Consider the following 24,998-nt stretch of genomic DNA (forward strand, 5'->3'; position numbering starts at 1 on the left):
GCCCATCGTGAGGGAGGGCGGGCGGCCTTCAGCCGGCTGTCCCCACCGCCACACGGGCAGGGTTGTGCAGCCGGGAGGGGGATGTTCCCCAAAAAGCCATTTTCTGGGGGCTCTTGAGGGGCCTGCTGGCCCTGTACCCGCTGTGGGCAGCCATCAAGGGCTGCTGGCAGGAACCTGGGAGCTGCTAACTGCTGCTGGGTGTACCTCCTTTTTTCTGAGGAGTAATGTGACTTCAGATGAACTCATGCCAGTCAGGGTGAGTCAGTAGTTCTGCACGGCTTTTTGGAATATGCACAGTCATACGTTTTAGAGCCGCGTCTCTCGGAGTAGTCGTGAGCCCTAGTCATCATCGCGGCAGTGTCAGCGCATTAGTCAGAGCCTATTCTTGACTACTTCAACAAGAGAACTGGTGGAAAAGTGAGGCGCAGCAGCGTTACGGTGGCTGTGTTTCTATTAGAAGGGCAGGACTTTGAAAGTACTGAGAGCAAGATTCCTGAAAGCTTTCTGTATGATTCAGTGGTACTTTCCTGCCCACTCATCTCAAATTTATGGGGCCACATTTCTTTCCTCAGCTGTGATATGCAAGTATAGAACTTAAAGATAACATAAGTTTCACTTACATGTGTGAAAAGTACTTTTCAGCATCTTTTGTAAGGAATTTTAGATTATCTATTAGAAATTAAATTTTATTTGAAGGACACACTGATGTTTCTTCACAAATGACAGCAGAGTTCATGTTTCTCGAACGTTTTGTACACCAGAAGCATTTATTTTAAATCACCTGGGGTCTACGATGGCAGGGTATTATCAAGTGTACTGTGGTTTTTTTGGTGATGAAACTGCGTTAGCAGATCGCTTGCCCCGCTGCATAGCCAGCCTCGCCGCTCGGATGGAGTTTCCATTTTGTTCCCGTTTTCCAGGGTTTGAGGCAGTCTGCAGGTGGCACCGTTGCCTCACGTTCACGGCCATCGTTGCCCATCCTGAACTGACTACTGGAAATGAACTCTTTCTGTCAGATTTTTAAGGCAAAATGGAGCACCTTTCCCTCAGTCTTAAATTTACTAATTACATTGAAACTTATAATTTCACTTAATGAATCAGAACGAATAAAAACGGCACTGATTTGTTTAATTGCTTTAAAAAAGGAAGGATGAATCAATTTGTACAGAAATGCAATAAACACTAATGTTGTCTGGCTGAAATAGAAAATTGTAATGAGTTCTGTATAATTCAAGACAATGAGTTTTCTCTTTTATTAACTCCGCGGTATCACATGTGATGCAATAATCACAGCAGCTGCACATGCAAATAAACGGGTAGCTTCTCCAGTTCTTCGGATCCTGTAACGTTGTTTTTGTCACCTTAGTATTGAATCAAGTGTCACACATCTTCATGTACGTTTGCTTCATTTTTTATCTGGTTGTGGTGGGACGGTGCATCCGAGATCTGCCATACCTCCTAGAGATGAAGGACTGGACAGGACCGCCTGTGCTGGGTCTAAGCCCCCCCAGGTTCAGTCGTGTAGAACATACAGTCTAGGAAGCACTAGAGGGGAGGACAGAAAAACAGCTATTAAAAAAAAGTTACTTCTAAACCTGCTGTTCCAGACTCTAGATGTGGCAATCTATTTATCCCTGAGGACTGAGCAGTGCTGACCCCCATGTCTCAGATATTTTACCGTCATTAGGGCCACCTGCAGGCTCCGGTGTCCCAATCGCTGATGGATCAGTGGGACTTTGCGGGATGTCGATGCTTCCCCCTCCTCACCGCCCTGTCAGACACATCAGAGGGGCCGACTCTGAGCTTCCCCCCTTTTGTAACAATGTGTTGTCAAGCCTTAGCTTTTGTAACAGATGTTTTAAAAGACAGTTTATATTGTCAAAAATGTTTGCTTTTAGAAAACTTGGGTAACTCTCGGGAAGCTTTTTCCTAGCGCACAGAAGCAGCTTGCTAAGGCTTCTAGCTTTGTTTTGTATCTGACTGGATTCTCTGTATTTCTCCAGCTGCCCTCTAGTTTACTTTGTGATTTACTGAAATATTTTTTTCCTCTTTTTATAATGGTCTCCTCTGGTGCTCTGTGTAGGAGTCATGCAGGCAGAGAAACTGGTTAAACAGAGAAATGCTGAAAATAATTCTGTATAAAGCATTTCAAGATGTACGCGAGGACTCTCTCCCCCTCAGTTCCTCTGATTTTACTGCTAGCTGATGCTCATGATGAAGGAAGTCGGCGAGAAGCACGCTCTTTAAACTGTTAAAATTCTGTGCTTTTACAGCTCTCTGCTCAGCAGCTGAAGAGACTTTGTATCCGTCATGCCCTTGCATGAGAAACAATACTGTATTAAACAAGTATGGAAAAGCTTGAGAGTTTTTAATAACAAATTTTACTGTACACACAGTCTGATGCCACCTAAATGGAACATACCCTTGCTGTTTAAAAACTTTGATTCATTATTGTTAAGTTTTCTTTGGCTTTTGTTACTCAGCTCAGGCACTCGAGTTTCCTCATAAAAGCATCTCGGACACTTTTCATGCATGGCTATTGCAGCACTCTTGGAAACAAGTTGATGTTAAGTGGAATACATTTATTTTCCTAATCATAGTTTTTATTTTCTTGTACCTGGTGTTACACGGTGGGAGTCCTTTTTCTTACATTAGCTGCCGTGGAGGATAAAGAGGGAGAGAGATTAGGCAGCCAAAACTGACGCATCCCACTTTTCCCCACTTCTTTCATGCACAGCACCCACCCATCTCCCCATACGCCGCATGGCCCCAGCGTAGCTTTTTATATGGGAGTTCTGCGGCTATTAACTCCCCGTTTCCAGTAGGGAACTCTACAAAGACGTGTCTAGCACTGTCTGAGGCCTTGGTCCACGAGTCTTTGGGAGATGCTCTTCCAGCGGTGTAGGCTTCTGGGGATGCTTACAGCACTCTGCAGCGGTACGGGGATGCCCAGCGCCTGCAGGGTCCGTGGGAGGTGGGAGCTCGGACAAGAACACGCGGAGCTGGGGCGTCACCTCCTCCTCCTCCGCGTTGGAGCTCGCCGTGGTGGAGCGGCTCCTGCCCGTCGGTTGTTCCTTCATGGCAGCACATCGGAGGCAGGTGGACTAGGCTCATTCTGGGACCGTCTTTCCTACCCACCCGTGCCCTCCAGCCAGCAGTTCAGAGGAAATGAGTGTTTGGGAGAGTAGGATAAGTGCTCCAGTAACCCAGTAAATTTGCCTCAAAGAAGTGGTTTTGTTCAGCGACGGGTCACGCGGGGAGTTTCTGCGCCCATCCCATATGGCAGTAGGTACTAAACCAGAGTCACTGGTTTTGTCAACAAATTTGCCTCACTTTGGCACCATATGGCCTCCCGGCCGCGTCCCCTTGTCTGAATAAACGTACGCCGGGGAGGAATGCGGCTGTCAGGCAATCCCAATTGTTTCACAGTGCAAGCCAAATTTTGGATCAGATGCTTCCTCTCATGAGCTCCAAAGTTCAATGTCCTTTCACTGCGAGCATTTATGCTGTGAATGAAAAATGCCGGTACGCTGCTTTGCATCTCGTTATCCAGTAACAGCATGTGCCCAGACAGCGTGTAAGCGATTCTTTCTGCAGGACAGGGGACCAGATTTGGATCTGTCTGCGTCTCCGTCAGTGGGACTGCATTCAGTGTACTGGGGCAACTCTAGCTTTATACGCTTTCACGACTGACATATCCCAAAACACAGAATTTTTAAGAGTGCCTTAGGAGAGCGGCTCGTGTTTTTCAGAGCTGTGGCTGCCAATAGTCGGAACTCAGTGCTGGGAAACAAGACTTGCACGTTATTTTGGCATACTCGTCCTAACGCGAGACTGAGTATCCAGACATACTGCGCCTTGAAGCATATAATTAACAAGACAGTCTAGAATATGCAAATGTATGTTTTTAATTAGTTCTGAAAACTTGCAACCACCTGTATGTATGTTCAAGTAGGGGAGAGGAGAGAGCACGCACCTACGCCCCAGACAGTCAGTCATTGTGTCAGAGACACCTACACCATCGTGTACATTTAATGTATGCTCAGCAATCAGCTGATTTCAAATTACAAAACGTGTCCGGTTTGCGCTGCCAGTCTTGTTCCAGTTCTTCAACAGAAAAACAGAACAAATCAAAACAGAGCCATGTCAAAACGAGACTCGGGAGGTCATGAGACACATTAGCAAGCTTGACAAAATTAACCCCTGCAGGTAACGAGCAACACAGGTTAAAATTAAATGTGTCCAAAAAGTGGATGGAGTGGGAAGGAAAAGAAATCAATAAACGGAGCACTGGATTATGCCCTTCAGATGTGATTTACAAATCCAGAGTAACTCTCATCAGCAGGATCCTGAGCGTGACCTGAGCACATTCTGCTAGAAGAAGGCTGCGGGAGGGGGAAAGAGTTGTGTCCATCCAGCCGGGACTTACGGTGAGGGCGGCAGGAACACCGTCAGCGACGGTTCCCACTTCTTCGCTGGGTAAGGGCTTTCCTCCCTGGCAGAGCGGTGTGTGATATTGTTGGCAATTCAGCGTTTTACCCGAAACGACTTTAAAGTCTTGCCCCATCCACTCTTTTCCTCTCCTAAATGTTACCAAATACCATTTTTTTTTCTAACGACAAGGCATTTGAAGTAGGAGATACTTAAATAAAGAATTGCACAGTCCTCGCCCCAATCCCAGCACCTATGGTATATTTAAAAGCGGAGGCACCCGAAGCTCTGCAGCTGGGGTGCGGGGCTCGAGGACGGATCGAGAGGCACCTCTGGAGAGGAAGACTCAAAGACAAGAGATGCTCCTGGGGCTGACAGCGAAAGCGTGACAGAGGAGGGGCAAATGCCGGCCCTTTCCCACCCGGGGCTGTTGGCTAGGACCAGGCTAGCAGCCGCTCTCACGGGGAGATGCCAGAGGACCCCCTGGTCCCGCTGCCTCCTCCCTGACCCCCTCCGGCTGTGAGCAGCTTGCCTTTTGGGGTGGTTTCTAGAGAATTCTGCTTCCTCCGGGGTTAGCCTCCAAAGGGGTTAACGGTACTTTTGGGAGCGATCGGGAGCAGAAACGTCCTTTGCTCCGAGGAGGCACGTGTCCCGCTCGCAGCAGGATCCTGTTGTATTTCTACGTGTGAGAGCAAAGGTTTGCCCTCCTACTCAAATGCGATGCCAGGGTGGTCCTGCCTCAGGATCACCGACGCTGTGTTGGTACGGTTTGCAATTAATGCTGCGTCGGAGAAGATTGCCCGAATTTCCCTTTTTAACAGTGTTTGTCAGAAAATGTTTCCTTCGGTTTTCCCGTCTTGGTTTTTTTCGTATGTACTTCAAATCTGCCACAGTATGACTTAAAGGAAATTCTCCAAATTGTAAGGAAACGTCCTCTCCTGTGCAAACCTGGGCAAGCTCTGTTCCTGATTACACACTTGTTGGACAAGTACGATAGGGTGGGCCCTGCATGGGTGCTTTGTGGCTTCATTCATGTTTATAAACTACTCTGAGATCTTCAGATGAAAAAGGATTTACGAGTGCAAAATAGTAAGCTGCCAAACTGTTTCTAACCTCATAAACAGGTAATTTTAAATTCAAGGAGACACCGAGGAGGGCAAGATCGCACAAGTGGGCTGGGAACAGTTTCCATCACCCGTCCTGGGAGCTCAAAATGCAGAATTCCCTCCATTGCTGTAAACCCAGCTAGCGTTTTATCACAAATTGAGAAAAGCCTTTCTAAATTTATTTTCGAAGTTTAAAAAATGGAAAACTCATTTGTTTTTAGCTGGCCTCCTCCTTCTTTTGTTTCTCTGTTTGTGCTGTATTCACATGGCGTTAGAACAAAGCTTCCTGTAAATATTAACTGGAGTATGGGAATCAATTCAGCTCAGTTTGACTTTGTTCCTCTATTCCACAGAAACTACGGCAAACGCGTTTGTTGTGGGGCCATTCACCGAAACAGCTAATACAAACAATTGTGCAAGCTGAGCTGGGACCTCGTGTCTTCACTCCTCCTCCCGCTTACCGTTTTGCGGTCGGAAAGCCGAAATCGGTGGGCAGGCAGCCTGCGAGCCGCCCGGGGCAGAGCCAGCCCCTGCCAGCCACGCACACTGTACTTAGCAAACGATGAACGTGTCGGGGAAGTTTATGAGTTATTCATGGGCCATTTTGCAAACAGAACGAGCTGATCAATAATTAACCGGAGGCAGCAGCGGGTGCGTGGCCTGGACCGGTACGTGGCTCGGTGGCCACGAGCTGCTCACCCGGCCACCCTGGGCTTCCCTGTCCCGGGGAGCGCTCGACCTCAACCCCCCCAATTCCTTCAAGGATGTGTGTCCCCTCCCTGGGGCGATGCTTTCTGAGTTTTTCTACCTGCAACGGCAGAAGCTCCCCCCAGCCCCGAGCAGAGCAAATCTTCAGGTAGAGCGTTTTCCCGCAGAGCGTTTCGGAGGCTCCTTCCAGCAAACCTCGCGCAATCAGCGGGACTCCAACGTGCCCACGGATGCTCCTCACCGGAGGCAGAGGACGGGGAGCCTCCGTGCAAGCCACGGTGTCCTCGGGCGCTCGGGTGGACGACTGGCAGCAGAGCTCCTTTCCAGAAACAGGCTGTTCTCCGTGCGATGGAGGTTGCGCTATTTAATATTCTAACAGAAGGCAACATAATTACAGCTTAATCTAATTAATGAATCCTGGTAAGAGCCACTCCAATATTTCCTGTTCAATACTTGCACTGCAGTTGGTATTGGGCGCTCGGCACGGAGCGATGAGTTGGCAAGCCAAGACTGGCCACCCATGGTAAGGGACACTCCGCACATGCGGATGCTGTGGCCAAATGGGGGAAAATGCAAAATAAACAGCATGGACGGCCATCTGCCACTTCCGAAGCAGCAGCCAACGCTAACACCCCATTAGGACACGGACCAAAAGCACAAATCTGGTGGTTTGGCCACCAGCGATTTTCATTTTTCTCCAGAAAAGGGTTCTGGCATTTGTTAAAAAAGAAAAAAAAAGAAAAAGGAAGAGGCCCAAGGGACTTGAGGACTTGTTTAAATAATAGAAAGGCTGCTGCTGCCCGTTTTGTTTATGTCATCAAAAAAGGTTACAGCTTTGAACTTACTCACGGGCAACCACAGCGCTGACTTAAAAACGCAGCAGAGCTGCGATGTTGCTGGTTTGCTCACCTTTCTGGAGCGGAGACTCTCGTGGGATGACTGCATCCAAGCAGGCTGTTCGCTCACTCCCCTGTTTCGGAACCAGGGCTGCTGACCTCAGAACTAGCTGATTAGTTTTTATTTTTAATACAGAAATAGGAGAAGGCAAGAATCGTAACATTTCCCTTCCCCAAAACATTTGATGTGCTGCAGCCTACTCCTATGTCTAGGAAATGCTGCTGGAAATCCAATAAAGCACAAACCAGGGGTGAGTGTCACCCGTCCCGGCTGTAACCGAAGCACGTCCTCCTGGTCTGAGGCCTCCTCCAGACACTGGGACTAATGAATTGATTTTTAAAAACATTTTACTATGTTTTGTAACATTAAACCCTAAGGTGATTCTGTTATAATTCTATAAATCACAAATCTTTTCTTATGATAGATTTAATTTTCTGTTTACTGAGCTATCCTACGTTTTCCCTGTTCCAATCTCCAGCCAGTGAGAAACTCCAAGAAAATGCATTCATGCAGTCCCTCTTGTGTTTTACCTTTATGTCTAATTATATTTTATATACGTAGGATAAATGTGTGTGAAATAGCCCAGTGGCATAGCCAGCTCAGTTTCCACGAGGTAGTGATTTATTAAGGGTTATTTAATTAACAGAAAAAGCCTCGTTTCTGCCGGCATAACCCCCGCTTTGCCAGGTCCGGCCAGGTAAGGGTTTTGCCTGCTGCAGTCCTGCGACTGCGATGAAGCCGGGCCACGGAGAGGGGAAGAAGGTTTCCCCATACTGTCATTACGAGAGAAGCATGTGGATGTGTAAATGCCTGATCTAGACATGTTGGGATTGTCGAATAATTCCTGTTTAACCACTTCTAACTCGCTGCATTTCCCCATCAAATACCGGATGGGTCATTTGAGTACCTTCTCTTGCATCTGCCTGTCTCTTACTCACGTTGAAACCCAAACCATTCTCCCTTGCCAGAATCTTGGAAAATGAGTATAATGAGTAAATGAGTGTATGAGTTGAAATACTGTGTCACACGAGTTTTCTTAGTGTTTAAAAAGATGTTATTTCATTGCTACTCCAGAAATAAACTTGCATGACGTTTTCTGCAGGACATGGAGTGGGTTTGGCCGGCTCGGCTGGGGAGGAGAGCAGGCGCTGCGGTGACTGCTGGGCTGTACGGGATCTTAGCGTGCGTTTAGGAACTACCCCAAAATGAACGTCGTCTTGTCCGAAAGGTCGCGCGTAAAATAGCTCTGCGGTTAAAGCACTACAGGTCCTCTTTCGGTTGCGGCCCCACTACTTCAAAGTCCCACTGTGGGCTTCAGCTGAACTACTCCAGGCTGACACGCTGGGCAGGATCCGTCCCCGTCCACTCACCAAACCACGTCGGCAAGTCACATCAGTACGGGGCAGCTGAGCTCGTGAGAAAATGCCGTAACAGCTTGAATGGCTCCATCGCTCCTGCTTCCAACTCAGAAACAAGGGCTCTGCAAAGCTTACTGCAACGCCTTGGCACGGGAGTGTGAACAACCGGGGCTTTCTCGGGGTTGTTAGTGTTATTACTCTTATCCTTATCGTTGCAATTATTGATGTTAGTGTGTCACAGGAGGTTGCTGGAAGGAGTCCACTATTGCAGCGGGGTTTTCTAGTAGCTTCATTAATACTAGTGCTAATGTGCAGGAGTGATTTGTGTGATTGACAGTTCAGGCAACGAAGTTTACCTCGTTTCAGTGTGGGGCTTGATGGGACAGGGCTCTGGCTCTGGCGACCAGGCAGGTCCCAGCAGTGCCGTCTCCCAAAGCCCCCGAGGACGGCGGTGCCGTGGTCCGCTGCCGGCACCACCGCCGTGCTTCGGAAAGAACTGCTCCATCACGGGGGACGCCTGCTCTGAAGGTCATCCCGGTCAGAGGGAACAGACGTTAACCGTTGCTGCTTCTTACGTATTTTAGAGGAAAGAAAACTCAGTTGAAAAAGCTGAAGGAATGTCACCGACTGCATTCTACATCTGTTACATCTCAGAATAATTTATTTTAACCTCTGAAGATACAAGGGAAAATATTTGAAGGAGATGGAGACTTGCCAGTATTTCCAGTTCATTATAAGCAAAGAACTGTTGCTTATAGCACTTTTTTGGAGCAGAGAGTAGTCTGGTTTTAAATCCCTCAAGCAATGAGGAATCACGTACTCGCCAATGGAAATTGTTCTTCAGTAAAGAATTTACTAATTAAAAAAGTTTAATTTTTAAATTCAGCCTACATTTCCTCCCTTTCCATAAACGTTCTGTCTGCTTTCGACGGGCATTGCTGGGTCCCTGCTAACCTCAGCTGGGGTTCACCCGAACGTCTTGCCTGGTCTCGGCACACAGGCTCACGCAGCGGGGCCGGCTCCCCCCAGGGAAGTAAAAACTCTGGGCTTGGCTGTGCTCGGAGCTGGGGGACTGCGGGCAGCGGGGCAGGGGTAGCTGCAACTGTAATTGTCTCCAGAGATGCTAAAACTCTCTAAACGTTGCGGTCAAGAGGCAGAGGTGAGGCCAAAGACGAGTGATGGCCCGGTGATGGAGCTGCATTTCGGCCACGTTGGGGACCGGCAGACCGCGTGCCACCCGTCCCCGGTGGGTGCTCCACGCAAGAGGTGGCAGACGTGGCCCCTCTGCAGCCCCCTCCGTGACCAGCCCACGCGGCCCTGGCTCCGCCAACAGCAAAACGCAAATCGGCTAAAAATCGCTGTCTTCCAGCTCCGGACTTTGCTCGTTCGGTAGCGCCTCGCGCGGGACCGCGAGCACGGCCCTGTGAACCGCTGCGCACAAAAAGGCAGTTTCTCCCCGTTCCGTTTGGACGTGAGAGGGGAGTAAAGGATCCGGGGGACAGAGGGACTTGCTCAAGCAGGATCATCTCCAGCTGAGCTGTGCGAGAAGATGCGAGCAGGCTTGATGACGAGGGGCCAGCAAACTGAATCAAGAAGACCCAGAGACCTAAATAGTGAAGCCGTTTTGCTTGCAGATGACACCGTATAAGCAGATATGTATGAGTGTTACCAAGATTAAAGTTTAATTAAATTCCTGCAAGATTTTTGGGTCTTCATAAATTTCCTTTGAGCTTTCTGCCAACTAGGATATGCTTGCTGGCTTCAGAATATAAAAGCAAGTATTGTTGTGTTTTGCAAATATGTTTTATAATGCATGCAAGTGCTGACTATGCAAAAGTATCACTGGTTTCCACGATTAACAAAATTACAAAAGCACAAAGGGTAGCAGTTCTTCTTGTTTTTGACTATCCTTTAAAAACAAGAGATGGATCAAAGTATCCTGTGATTAAGTTCATTAATCACACCCACATCATGAAAAACCTTTGACTCTTCTGAACCCACTTTTCACAGAGGGAGGATGCGAGGAGTTGGCCGGGGCGGATTCTGCTGTGGGTTGGTTGTTTATTTACTTGTTTTTCCCAAACAAGGACCTGGCTGGGTTGGCATGTCCAGGGGGCAGGGATGTCTCTGGCCGGGAGCAGCCGGGTGGGCGAGCGGCAGCAAACTCCCTGCCCGGCCCTCGGGGATCGGGGCGCACAAAAAGCTCTGCTGCTTTTAGCCCCTTTGTGGGTAATCCCTAGAAGCGAGGGACTGAGCTGCAGGGGCAAGGGGTCAGCGGGCAGGGTGGGCGCGGAGACGTCTGTCCTGAACACGGCAGGAGCGGACTGACGGACAGCGATGCACTGGAAACCCACCCCGGGAGAGGGATTCCCCTGCCCTGTTGTGCCGCTCCCGTAAGGCTTGTATCTTCCTTGCTTTTAATCCAGTGCTTGTCCTTGTTAACACAGCGACGGCTTATCTAACGTAAAGACTTTTATCTGGTAACGGAGTGCTGTACGAGCCGTCGCGAGAGGGACGTGCAGACCGTCACCCCTGTGCTCGGCCCCCCCCTCGCATCCCCCACGTCACGCTCATTTAAAAGGCTGTTGTAAATGTGCTCTCTCTGGGGCCCCGTAGCAATCTTGCTAGACACGTGTTAAAGCACTTGGAAAATTCAACAGCAAACTGACGGTAACGTTCTCAAGCTTGCAGATAAGCAAGAAAGGGATTTCACGTGAATTCAAGTGGGGACCACAGCTCCGTTCCTACGAGCGATGTGTGACTGCAGGGGGTACGTTTGTGCTTCTCCAAGTGATGGAGCCGGAGGAGCTGCCAACCAGCCGGGAAATCACAGCAACCCACGTAGGAACTAAATGTCACCTGCTTTGTTTAGCATAAACCCAAAGCTTTTATAGGTGCCTTTTGTAGCCTGGCAATGAAGTGGACGCTGAGAAGGACGCGTACCTATGAGGGTCCTCCCTGTCATGCAAACGTAGAGCGACTGGCCCCGGGCTCTGGCCAAAGACATCCCCGCATGAACTGCACATCCCAGCACAGACCAGGCAGTGACCTGTGCTGCATCTTGCCCCTTCTAAAACCAGCCCACGGGTGCATTTTTTTATCAAATCCTACCTTTCTGCCCTCAAGAGCAAACCTGCATCGGCTTCGGTGGGGCAGGGGTCCGGGTCTGCTGCTTACGTTGGCTGCAGAGACCCACGGGAGCGATATGATGGGGGCTGGCCAGGGAAGGAAGGGAGCATTTTCTCTCCCACCCTCCAAAAATATTTCAAAAAGTGCTTTACCAATTCTGCAGCTGGCTGATATAGGCACACGCCTTTTAATTCTGAGTTGCATTGATTTACAAGTAAGAGTAACAGAGCTCGTTTGCTGGTAAATGGTGATTTTGAGGTCTTTCCCTAGCCTGGCCGCTTTTGGGTCCAACCCCTCCAAAAGGGCTGTCAGGGTCCAACCCGGCAGCCACGGCAGGGAAGGGCACACGCCGTGACAGAGCTCGGCGCTGCCTGACCTCGTGGCGCGGGCTGCGTTCTCTGTCCACGCTTATGATCTGGGGATTTCAGCTGGGAAAGAGATTCAGATTTAAAAGACGGCAGGACCAAAGGTCCAGCTGGCTTTCTGTCTCTGGGAATGGCCAGTAGAGGATATATTGGGCAATGTATAAAACAAGAGAGAGACTCCTCCCCTGGTGATTTGCCACCTCGAGCATCCTGCAGTCCAGGGACGGGACCCTCTCACTCCGAGGTTGCACCTGCGCTGCTCCGCTGAATAACCCTTCTCCTCCGTGAATTAAGCCAGTTTCGAATCCCAAAATTCGAATAATCCCAAAATTAATAATTTTTGAGAATTAGTGAGCAACCTCCCATGATCGAACAGACTTCTATCACACCTTCTTTGTTGTCTCCCCCGGTGGGGATGCCCCACCTTTTACAATCTCTCTGCCCCGAGCCTTTCACCATCCCTCTGCCTCCATCTCTCGCGCTGGCCTCCCCGACACGGAGCCGAGCCGGGGTCCCCTGCAGCCCACGGGGAGACGAAAGTGTCCGATAACGGATCCAGGAAAGCCGCTTGCTCAGCAAACAGCAGCCCAGGTTGGGCAAGAAAAAACAAGGAGGGCAGGGTTTGACTTGAACTCTTCTCCGGGGATTAAGTGCCTAAATCCGGAGTGCCGAGCACTGCGTGGGATTCACAGCCCTGAATGTTTTGCTGGAATTGAGCACACCGCAGTATGTGATCTGCTGCCGAGACACTGGATAAAATACCCAATACGCTTCTCCTCTGGCTGCTTTCTGGAAGGGACCAGGGCCAGTGATTGTGAAAATTGTGAAGATTGTAATTGTGTACACGTTAAAAAAATTTCTTCAGCCCACACCCACATTTTAAGCCACAACCAGAGATGAAAACACCTGATTCTGGGTGGATTTGCACCAAACTGTGAATACTCTGCACACAGAGGATGAGTTGCTTTCAGTGAGTGGCATCGCACCACCCTGTCATCCCACTTGACGTGCCATTTGCCAGGTGCAAAATAAGCCTTCATATGACACCACTATTTTTTTTAAAATCTAAATTAATGAGAGGGCAGGGACTGCAGAGTTTAAATCTCGGTGCAGCATCGAAGGGGTTATACCGATAAGCCAGCAGCTCCACGTGGAACAAAGCTGGCATTTCAGGGGGAAGACAATGGATTGTATTTTCTGTGTTCATTTTAGTCATCCATTTGGCATTGAGACTGAGGTCACCCACCCAATCGTGCACTGCAGCATCTCTGTTCTAGCTAGCAAGGAGAAGCAAAACAAAGAGGAGCTGAGTCGGCAGGAATCGGGTAGCAATCATGTATGGAAAAGTGCTCCGTTAAATGGCTTTTAGATAACGTTGTTGCAGTCCATTTCAGGACACTGTTTAAAATCCTTCTGAATAAGCATTTTCTCTGACACACATCTTAGCACTTTGCATGGCCACTGGTCACACTCAATTCCCGTTTCACTTCCCAAACAATAATTACTAGCTTGGCCTGGTTTTGTGGCTGAATGATATGATTTGCAATGCAAGCATTCAAACACCAGCCAAAAGGATGTAGCGACTGCTATCCGTCTGTAAATATTTTCTCTAGCAACAGCTTCATTTCCTTTGAAACATTAAAAAGGTTGTAGTTCTAACATGCATGCATATGCAGGCACGCGCCTTAAAAAATGTACAACAGGCACGCACATACACACGTCTCGGTTTAGCCCGAGTTTTGCGCCATGCAAAGGAGAGGCTCGGTTTGTCACCCTGTCCTGTTTTCTGGGAAACGTGCTTTAATTACGTTACCAACAACCCGGAAAACCTGCGTTCTCTGTCCTGTGGCTTTATCCCCAGGGAGGCGGCGCTCCGAGCTCCTCCGCCTCGTCAGCCGAAAGCGCAGACAGTCAAGGATGAGGTGCAATCCTTCTGGCTGTGCAAACTGCTGCTGGTGAGCAGAAGAGAGCATGCAATGGGCTCCGAAGCAGCGCTTTAGCGTTTTGTTCCTTGCTTTATTCGGAAACGAACGAGGTGTGAGCCGGTACGGGACTGCTCCAACACCATCCTTTTCGAAGCGGGTGTCTCGGTGCTGGCTGGGTGCGGATGCACGCACAGAGAAGTGCTCCGAGGTAGGGGATGCCTCGAGACTTTCCGTGAACTCCGGCGGCCAACCAACATCACAGGCATCCCTCCGGATGCAGGAGGGTTTGGGATGCGGCTTTCACACACAACTGTAACCATCAGACATAACTGTACACTAGGCCAGAAAGCGACAGGGACTTTGGAAGTCGTATCAGCTGGTATCTCCAAGCCCTCACAGCTGGTTTCTTAAAAAAGCTATTAAAGATGCAGCAGGTCTTCTTCACGCTCCCTGCATCTAACATCATTTCACTCTTGTCTGGGTTCAGCCAAAGTGAGGCATCTGCCTTCAGTCCCCTGTTTCACTGAGGCAGTAAATAATTCAGCGTGAACTTCTGTTACCCTTGGCTTGTAACAGAAGCGGGGATGTTAAGGGTTGGTTGGAAAGGAGAAAATTTTGTTGTATGGGAAAACCTGCATTGTTGACCTTCCATTTAATTTAGCATCGGAACAAAACCTTGCACTGCGGGACCGGGAGGGAAATGGACCCGTCCACGTCCCGGCCCGCCATGCCCCTGCCTGCCGTGGCTCAGGAGCAAAGCAACAACTTGTCCAAGTGTCCAGCTCCCAGCAAGCTCACCGGGCAGCCGAGGAACACCAGATTCAGGGACCTGAGCTCGCACGACAGTGCTTTTTCCTCCCCTGAAAAGCCATCAGCTGAGATTGATTAATCTCAGACCAGTATCCACTACAAAGAGGCCCTCAGAGGTGAAGACAGTCACACCAGTTCGGTGAAAATCAGACCTGTGAAGCCTGTGACACCGCTTATCCTCCTAAATACCCTACACACACCGTGGGACCAGGTGGGACCTCACAGGCTACAGCAACACGCGGAGACCCCATACCCCGTCTTTACACGATCATCAGTCCAGTGAGCGATGGAAAGCATTCCCAGCAGAGCTCTCACCCCGCGCTTCTCCAGCTGCCCGGGATGCGGACATGGATGCAGGCAACTCTTTCACTCGGGAAATGCAGAAGAGTCCCTAAATTTAAAACAAAAGCAAAAAGACGCCCTTGCGTCTGCGGAGCACCGGCGAGGGGAGCTCTGCGCTGCCGGGACCTTCGACCGCGGTGAGATGTCGATAAAGAGAGAGCTGGTGAGATTAGAAAACGTGCTTTAAAACGCAAGGTCTGGAAAAGGTGTTTCCAGTGACTGCACGACTCCCGCTCTTGCAAAGCCTCCCCCTCCCCCTGCCGTGCTGGGAGACAAATGTTATTAATCAGTCCTGTAAATTGAAATCCATATTTTTCTCATGAGTTCTGAAACCCATTTAAGGCCTCTAAACAGCTTCTATCAGCTGAAAAAATTAAATTAATTTTATTCCTCTTGCCTAACCATCCTCGGGACTTCTTTGTCAAGAGCCTTTGGTGGAAAAACAATGGAAACTTGTGCGGCATTTCTGTGCGAAGCCTGCGTGGAAACACACCGAGCTTTTCTCCTGCCGCGGGTACAATGGCCGGCATTGTCCCATGGCTGTCGTTTGGAGCGACGAGCCAGCTGAGGGCTGAGGAGCCGACTGAACTACAGCCCCTCCATTCCACACGCTGGTAACTCTTCCAGGGAGGAAAAAAAAAAAAAAGAGAGAGAAAGATCTTTTTGCAATTAATAATAACAGTCCACAAAAGTTAGAAAATGTCCCTGTCCTAAAAAGTGATTCTGATGTTTCTGTCCCAGCTATGGTTTTTACAGCCAGTTTAAAGCTGACAGATAGGCACGCAGATACACTTCCAGTCTAGCCTCGTGTCTCCGTCTGAGTTCAGAAAGTGCTGCTTTACACTGAGATATAAGCCTTATTAAATATTGACACATTCCCTACCATTATTTTCTGCTCCATTATCTCAGTTTCATTAGCATTTACAATTCTTCGCCTTTCTGGGAATTCAGAAGTTGTGTTTTGTCTGCCTGCCTTCCTGCCAATAAATCATGAACGAGCTCCCGGCCAGGGTGCATCGTACCAGAAAATAACACTCATGTTACATTTGCTTGCGAGTGAGATGGCGTGAGACCGAACGCGGAGATCCCACGTCTTGCTCCGGTGCGTCGCCGTCACGGGTTCTTCTCACCACCCCGGTCTGGAAGGGCACGTGCCGGGGGCTGGAGCCTCCGGACGCTGGCGAGGGCTCCGGAGCGCACGGGATGCTCGATGCCCTCCAGCCCCAGGTGTACCTCTTCACAGTCCGGTGCTCTTCTGGAGGATCCTCCGCCTCAGCCTTTGCACCCTGTTTTAAAGTACAACGCTCAAATTATTTGCAAAGTGCTGGGAGGAGGTGGGAGGGAGGGGGACGGAGGAGGCAGGGTGTGTAGGTCGTGTGCTGGCTGGGGTCCTCCTGCTGGGGAGACCCCCCCATGTCCCCTTGGCTCAGCTTTGTTGGCTTGCTTTTTGCTTTCATTTGGGCGAGTTTGCAGGCTCTGAGCCGCCTGCCAGCGCCCAGACCCTGCTCGGCAGCTCACCTCCTCCATCGGGCAGCCCAGCAGCAAACCTCCCGTGCGCTGTGCGAGCATCTCCCGGTCAGCGCACGTCCTGGGAGCTTCTCTGATGCACACAGATACGGGCTGAGTGAGGATCACGAATCTGTATCCTCTCGTTTTCAGTGCCTGGAAAATTTTAGCCTTAAACTGCATTGATTTCTTCGAGAAGTATAACAGATGAGCGAGCACCCTGTGTTTGTAAGTGCCTCTCTGGGGGACATGTTTTAAAAGCAGACGCTCTCTGTACTCCATCCCACAGAACAAATGCTCGTGCTGTTTTCTGTAACTGATTTTTTTTTTTTTCTCCAAACTGTAGCAAATCATTCAGACTAGCAGTCCGGAGAAGAATAATTATCTGAGCTTTGCTAAAAATAAACTGCACTGGCTCCTCAGCAGCCCGTGGTGCCAGGCAGGTTTGCACTCGACCGAGGAGAACAATCCCAGTTTTGCTGAAACAGCGCGGTCTTCCCTCTAAAAATTAACAGGATCCCACACTGCCCCTGCCTGCCAAGATCCGGGGGTCGTGATGGAGCAGGGTGGCCCCCAGCACCCCTCCTCTGCTTCTTGCTGGGAGGCAAAGGGAGCCGGGATCGCCGGAGGTATTTTCCCGGGAGCCATTCCAGCGCTGATCTGGGGCTGGCGCGCTGCCGGTCTGTGCCGGACTATAGAGAGGGGAAGGTGGGGGTCCCGCGCGCATGCTTCCCCCAGGTCCAACTCAACCGTACGGTGCCACCGAGGGCACCTGGGAGACATATTCCCTCAAATGCAGCTCTCAACCTCTGCAGCTACAGGGTGTTTGCGAAGGTGGAAGGTGCTGTGAGACAGAGAGTCCAAGCAGGACTGATGAAAAAGCTGCTGCAATAATCAGAAGACCTCCGTCGTGGTCTTGTGATCCTGCAGCCGCTCTTCCTACCAGGCTTCCCTCTGCAGCAGAGGGGAAGGGGGGAGGCTGTGCCACCGACCGCTCACCCCTTCCCTCGCATAGGGGAAAAAGAAGCAAAAAGGAGAAAAAAAAAAAAAAGACCACTCTGCCGTGGGCTGCCCACCGGGCTCCCCGCTGGCTTTAACAGCCGGCAGCATCACGGACCAGGACCGGGACGAGGCACGAGCCTTTAAGGACGGCGTCGGGCTCCGGGTCCCTGCCTGAAGGAACCAGATAACGCCTGTGGTCCAAGCCCTGCCCTTGAGTCAGCCAGGTGGGACAGGCTGACTCCGCAGCTCTGCCTTCCACCTCGTGAGCGGGCAGAAAACCAGGCGTGGGCCCCACGGAGAAATGGCAAATGAGTTTGGGGGCCTTACTTCACCTCTCAGAAATCCAGGTCAGTAAACAGGCAGTGGCAGAAACGGGGCTGTTTGCCATTACTGCAGCTTTGCTGCTAAACGCATCTGCTTAAGCTTCCTCTGAAAATCACGCTCTCCGGACTAGAGAGAGCTCTCGACCCGCTCTCCCGGTGCCACGCTGCCCTCGCACGCGTGGCCCTCGCTTACCCATTAAACCTACCGATTTTTAAGGAAGAAATCAAAAGTCAGAAGAAAGACGCAAAATCATCGTGCTAAATATTTCCACGTGGTACTTCTCCGCAAAGCGGAGGAAAAAAGCAACATCTCGTAGGTACCGTCAGGGTCGCACTTAACCCTCTTGCGTGTTGCTGTGTGTCGTCAGACGCTCGGTGCTGGGCTCGCACGCAGCCTGGCTTCAGGCTCGTCGGTCCAGTACCACGGGCTGGGAGTTGTCCCCACGCCTCGGAAAGCAGCAGCGAGACTGCAAGGATCGATTGGTCTTGGATTAAGCGGGCGTAACTCTATGCACCCTCCTGTAGGAGATCTGGATGTGATATTTAGTGCTTGCTGCTGGTAGAGGAGTAGTCCTGAGCAGAAACCGGGGGCTGATCTCATCGCTATTGCCATCACGGTACGCTTTGATGAAGCTGCATCTGATCTACACAAACAAGGGTTGGAAGTGAGGCTAAGGACGTCAGCACAGTTAAACCAGAGCGTAGCTGCTGCAAGTAAATCAGATTCAAAGTTAGTAATTTAATTTCTAGCAGAGAGAGAAAAATCAGAGGGCTAATAAGATATGAACCTAATAACTCGGTGTACCGGCACCGAGCATTTCCATCTGTTATCGCAAGCCCAGATCTCAGCACAAGATGCAGAAACAGCAATTGCGCAATGAGGATGTGGACACAGGCATGAAAAGAGAGAGTAGAAGACAGGCAGACAGGCCCACCTACGTGGCAGAAGGTAGGATCAAAGCTGACGAGGCTTTATGTGCTGACGTACAGGTGGTTGTAGAAAAGATGTCGATATGGCGATCGGTAAGGTCCTTCAGAATGACTGCGAACTCTTCAGGTTCCAGGTGGTTTTTAGATTTGTATTTAATTAATTCTCAAACATAATACGTGCTGTTCTAAGATAACGTACAATAACAGTAAGGCTAACAGGCCTGACCATTATTTTGCAACTTATTTCTACAATCTGTTGAGGCTAGATAAGGCAGGTTTCTGGTACTTGTAGGAAATTGCTATAAATAAAAAACTAATAGGCCCTGAAGCAGATAGCAGATACGCTGTACTAGGTAAAGCAGGATGAACCAAAGTGAAACTGCCTCTTCTTTAACAGTGGATGTGCATGAGGATAAAGACTGTCAAGTACTTATTCCCCATCATCAGGAAATCCCTGCAGAAGATTTTCCTTGAGAAGACTGTTTTCAGAAAGCAGCCTTTTTTTTTTTTTTTTTTTGCATTAATAACAGAAAAAGTCCTCTGTAGTCTTCTAGGCAAGGTCAGCCGTTCATGTGCTGCAATCGATAATCTCAAGTGTACACTACTCAGCTCTTGCAATGAAGTTTATGGTTGCACTACATCTTTATTATGAATGAATGCTGCCTTTGCCACTGCTGAGCTAGGATCTAGCTATTTATTAAAGCCTGATGCTGACCCTCCAGCTTTAAGAACATTATATCAGGTCACCTGGAGCTTCACTGAAATGTCGGCTCAAGATCTGTCTGAAATGCTGAGCGTTGGGGGAAAATGAGGGTTCATAAAACAAGCTTCTTTTCCCTTCAGAGTTTCTTCCATAGATAGATAAGTAGGCACCGGTTCAGGGGAATTTAAGAAAGACTCGGCCCCAAACTTCCAGCTTTGTTTTAATGTGGAGATTTCGGTGACAAACAGAGGTACCAGTTAGCTTCAGTAAAGGCTGAGAAGTATTTGTCTCGTTCTCCAGTGAAATTCCACACATGCTCGTGGCACGGAGCCCTTGCAGAGCTGGTACAGCCATCAACCCCAGTGCAGACAATGACTTCCCGAGCGGAATCACCCAGTGTGAATCGCCCAGGTGCCTGGGATGAGCTCTGTAAATTACACATTGTGTAGCTGGTTATTCAGTTTAAATAAATAAATGTAAAACTGAAGGTCTTGTTTATTAATTTTTTATCCCAGAATAATTCCTTTAGCTTAAGCGTCAGCCAGCTAAGTAGCTTTTTTATTTAGCAACGCTGCCATACTAATTTTGACATTTGCAAATGTCGACATCCCAGTTACAGACGACAACAAATTGCTCAAAAATCATCTCATTCTCTTAAAAGAATTCCTTTCCTTTGCACTACTGCATTGATGTTAAACAGGCACCAATTGTATGGATGGTTAGTTTCATTAAAAATTTTGCAAGTCTGGTTTTGAACTGAATATGCCTTATAGCATGATTTAGAGCTGCCTTTGGCTTCTTGCCTAAATGTAAGCCAAAGAAGCCAGTTTGCCCTGCAATTACCCTAACCTTTCCCAGGTATGTGTGGCTAGCAGCGGCTCCCAGTCCCTGAATGTCTCCCTTTGTCCAGAGGGACTTAAAAATGCTGAGATGATTTCCCCTTGATTCAGAAAACTAAGGCTCCTGAGTGCTTCCACGGTGGGAGTTACTCACTGGGAAAATGCTGGGACTCCTCATATTGGAGTAAGTTTGTTGTCGTAGGTAATTAACAGCGACACTCAGGTTTATTTGTAAAGCTGTGTCACGTTCCCTTTCCCGTATGCAATATAAAGCAAGTAACACTTCCCTATGCCACACAACTGTTGTGTCTGGGATGCTTAAGTGCCACGTTTTCTGCTGGGTTTGAAAGGGAGCTGAGGATAACGGTGGGCGATTTCTGATTTGTGGTGCTCAGCCCCGCGCACCCAGGACCCCTTTGGGGTGTCGGGGAGGTCCTGCTCCGCAACACAAGTCCCGGGGAGTGGCGAATGCTCGGCACGGCTGGCGATCCGCTGCTGGGAGAGTGAAGGATCCTTGGTTAGAGACTGTCTTCAGCACCCTGTACCCTGACCCTCATCTGTTATCTGCGATAGTCTAATGCTCCCTTATCTCGCAGCAGTGTTGTGAAGCTTAATTAACTAATTAATCTTTCAAAGAATTGTGATCGTCTTAGATAAAAGACATGAGGCAAAGTATCTAGTACTATTTCCTTCACTATTGACAATAACATTGTTATTAACTCCTAAGAACTGTCTAGGGTTTTAAAACTTTATTTATTAAGGATGCCGCAAGAATTTTAGGCTTTTAACAAAGCAGTTGTACGAAATCCTGACCTGTCCCTGGGATAGCACCCTCCCCAGCGCCCACGGAGCGGGAATCCACACCTTCAGCATCGCTCGGGGTCCCGGGCCAAGTCCTGCGCTGGCTGATGCTCCGTGGGCGAGGTGCCCCGGTGGGGTGTAAGCCAGGACAGGGTGTGTCGCTCACTGTCCCAGTCATGAACGTATTATGTCTTTTTTTAATTAGAATGAGTGCATTTAATTAGTAGTGGGTTTAGAGCACACACAGAGAAAAGCTTACTGTCGCTTCCTTGGGTTTCGACTGCAGGATGGCGTGTGTTGCAGCACATGACTCCCAACGCGTTGCTTCTGTGGCAGCTTCATAAGCTGTGCCTCTAGCACAATTGTCATCCAAGGTAATGTAAATTAAGAAATGGTCATTTTCTAAACAATCATGCTTATCTTCTTGCCCCCCCCCCCCCCCCCCCCAATTAAACTCCATGTGGATAGGTACTATCTCCTACCAGGCAAAGCCAGAAATGCTCCCACATCCCAGCAGAAATTTACAGCTCTGGCCAAATCCCACTGCAGAGCGAGCTGGTACGTTTACCGCCGGCCGCTGGGTAACAGTGTTAGTAAATCATCGTGTAGCTTGATTCATGAGATTTACCGAATTTCCTGAAGTAGCTGGCAGCAAGAGGCAGAACTTCACAGATAATCACTGAAAGCCTTTAATGATGTTGGTAATTTTATCCGTAATGGTGAGCTGGCACAACGCAGAGCACCAAAGCGGTGCACGCGCGCGTCCCTGCGCTGGGATGCCAAAGCACGGACGGACTGAAGGCAGCGGTGACCAGGAGGAGAAACAGCAGCAGGAATGTCGTCACGGAGGCGAAAGCTGAGCGAAAATCGCTCTTCCCTGGAAGGATAACCCAAGGTTAATATAAGACAGTGGGATATGGATTGGCGGGGGGCGACAGGAGGGGAATTAGGTCTTGGACTGGAGAATAAAACGAATGTAAGCGCAATACAGCACAGTCACCCAAATGGGTCAATAGCATCTCAAGATGAGCTGCGGAATTTTCTTCGAACCGGAGGGAGGTACCGCGCCGCTGGGGCTGGCGTTTCCAATGGCCCGGATGAAAACATTCATGGGGTCTGCGTGGGACCACCACGATGCTTAAACACCGTGTTGGAGAGAACTTGCAGGCAACGGTAAAGAAATGGAAAATAACACCTGAAGAGCGGGCGGTTTTGATAACGCTTGGGAGAAGGACGATCCGCCCGATCAGACCGAGGCGGCGTTGTCTCGATTACAGATTTGTTTGGGTGGTGTCACCCTGAACCTAGGGAGATTTATTGTCCCCTCGTTCCGATTCCAGTAAATCAAGAACGCGGGCTGTGAGGGGTGGCGAGCGACTCCCCGAAATCCCCTCAGTGTGGGTGAACGCTTCCCCCTTGACTCGAAGCCAACAGAGGCAGCGTCTCCATCAGCCCAGCTACCCGCACCGCTTCAGCTCTCTGGAGGTAACACACCCCGGGCCCCCCCAAAACCCCGCCAGGCTCCTGCCCGGGGGTCGCCGGTGGCAAGCCTGGATGGGGAAGGCCGCAGAGGCTGTGAGGTAAAATGGACGCCGAGGGGTCGCCCCCGCTTCCCGCCCACGCCCCCGAGGGTCCGCAGCCGGCCCCTTCCCTTCTCCCCCCGCCCCGTTCCCCGGACGGCGGCGGGACTACGAGTCCCAGCGCGCCCCGGGCCCGGGGGGTGAGGTGGGCGGGCGGAGCGGGGCTTTGTGCGGGGCGGCATGCGGGGGAGCCGCCGCCGGAGCTGGAGCCGGAGCCGTAACGAGCCCGCCCCGGGGGGAGGGCGAGGGCGGCGAGCCATGACGGGCGGCGGCGCGGCGTTCCGCCGTCGGTGCTAGAGGGCGACCGCGGGGCGCGGAGCCCGCGCCTGGCTCGGCGGCGCGGAGCGCGGAGGTAGCGCGGAGGGGCCGCCGCTGCCGCCGCCGCCGCCATGGGCAACGCGGGGAGCGTGGACTCGCAGCAGACGGAGTTCAGGGCTCACAGCGTGCCCCTCAAGCTGCCCATGCCCGAGCCCGGTGAGCTGGAGGAGCGCTTCGCCGTCGTTCTGGTGAGTACCGGCCCCATTGTCTGTGGGGAGCGGGGTCGGGTCGGGCCGCCGGGGCCGCCCGCGGGCCTTCCGCGGAGGGGCCGAGGAGGAGTTGCGGGGTCCCCGCGCCTGGCCCGGGGGTGTGCGTGGGGTGGCGGGCGGCTGGGAACCGGGGAAAAGTTACGAGACGGGGACGGGAGCTGCCCCCCCCCCCCCCCCTCCCCCTCAGCGGCGGCCGCCCCAGCCCCGTCCGGGGGCCGGCGGCACAGGTGGGCTCGGCTCGGCGGGGCGGTGCCGCCCGCCACCTCACGGCCCGGCCGGGGGCGGCGGGACGGGGCCGCGGCCGGCGGGGGCAAAGCGTGTGTGCCGGCTGCGGCTCTTTGTCTCGGGAGCCCCCCCCCACCCCCTCAAACAGCCGCCTTCCTCCGAGCCGAGGCGGTTCCCCCAGGCCGGGTTGTGGCCCCTCCTCGCGGGCGAACCTGTGAGGAAGCGGCGGGAGAGAAAAGCCCGCGGCGGTTCGCTGGCGGTACCGGCCCGTCGGCGGAGAAGGAGCGGGCGGGCCGGTTGAGGGAACCGGCGGCCGCGGGGGAGACTCGGTGGGGCCTCGCCTCGGCCTGGCGGCTTCCAAGGAGCCCGGGCGGGAGAGGGGCCCGCGCCCTTCGGCCGGCTGCGGGGCGGTGGGGCCCTCTGCCCCCTCGCTCCGGGACACGCCGGTCCTGCCGACCCCTCGTCCCCGGCACGCGTGTGAGGTTCACCCGGGGCTGGTTGTGGGTTGCCGGCGTTTCTGTTCGGGCTCTGGTTTTTCTTTCGCTCTTTTTCCCCCCACACCTGAGTAGCGCGACGGACTCGGCGTTTGGGATCGCTTTCCCAGGAGAACTTCCCAGGGAAGGGCTGTGCTTCCCTTGGTGCCGCATGGGAGCGTTTGGGGCAAACGTCCTGTTTTCTTTCGCGTATCTAAGTCGTGCGAGTAGGTTATCGCGACCCACCTATTCTTCTGTGTCCTGCTTACTTCTGATCAACGTTTACGTGAAAAGCAGAAGCTGGGGGAGGAGGACGAATAAAACCCATGTGCGTGCCGTGCCCTGCGTTCCCCGTAATGCCATGTGAAACCCAGCGAGGCAAGCTGTTGCGAGAGTAATTCCCATGTCAGATGCTAGAGCCACCCCCCTGGTATTTGAAATACTCCCGGTGCTGAGTGAGGATTCACAAACTGGTGTGTGTTGGGGATTATTTCTGGTTAGACCCAATTAGATTATCATGTCTAAGAAAAGAATAAGCCTATTCAGCCAGGAACCCCCACTGATGAGCCAAATGGCGAGTGAGATGTTACGATTATTAGGCACAGTGGAAAAAGCCTGATCTCGCATTGCTCTTGTCAGGGAAACCCGTGGTCGTTTTACAGATGGGAGATGCCCCCACAAGCAGCACATGGCTCAGGATCAAGTCCTGATTCATCTTAACCTACCAAAAGGGTGCCTAACTTAATTTACGTGCGTGGTCTGTGGGAGAAAATTAGTGGTTTTGAGTTAGGACCGATTGATTAGATCAGTAAAAGGAAGAGTCATCATTTGGGAAAGCAGAGCGCGTTAGATACGTGTAACGTAAATACAGGAGATAACAGGACCACGCCTGTAATTTCTTGAGGTACTTGAAAGGAGTAGATGGCATCTGTTTTTGGAAGATGGACTTATACCAAGGGTCAGAGGACGAGTGCTGTAGCTTTGCTGGAGGGAGCAGCAGGCCGTGCAGATGCATATC

The 24,998-nt window shown here is 51.1% G+C and overlaps 1 protein-coding gene and 1 long non-coding RNA gene across 12 annotated transcripts in view; both read left to right on the forward strand.

Moving 5' to 3' along the window:
- Positions 1-3,686: 3,686 nt before the first annotated feature.
- Positions 3,687-10,199, forward strand: LOC128144459 (uncharacterized). Its single transcript, XR_008236088.1, has 2 exons — positions 3,687-4,479; positions 5,891-10,199. It is a non-coding gene; the product is annotated as an uncharacterized LOC128144459 (long non-coding RNA).
- A 12,774-nt stretch (positions 10,200-22,973) lies between these two features.
- FMNL2 (formin like 2) overlaps positions 22,974-24,998 on the forward strand; it is a 153,757-nt gene continuing 151,732 nt past the window's right edge. For 4 of the 11 annotated variants that reach the window (XM_052792450.1, XM_052792453.1, XM_052792451.1 and 1 more), the window contains exon 1: positions 22,974-23,261. In XM_052792450.1, coding sequence (XP_052648410.1) covers positions 23,145-23,261 — 117 coding nt within the window. In that variant the 5' untranslated portion in view covers positions 22,974-23,144. The remainder of the gene's footprint in view (positions 23,262-24,998) is intronic. The other 7 variants (XM_052792448.1, XM_052792452.1, XM_052792458.1 and 4 more) reach the window with 2 other exon arrangements.

Source organism: Harpia harpyja, chromosome 7, assembly GCF_026419915.1.
Source record: "Harpia harpyja isolate bHarHar1 chromosome 7, bHarHar1 primary haplotype, whole genome shotgun sequence".
Lineage (NCBI taxonomy): Eukaryota > Metazoa > Chordata > Aves > Accipitriformes > Accipitridae > Harpia > Harpia harpyja.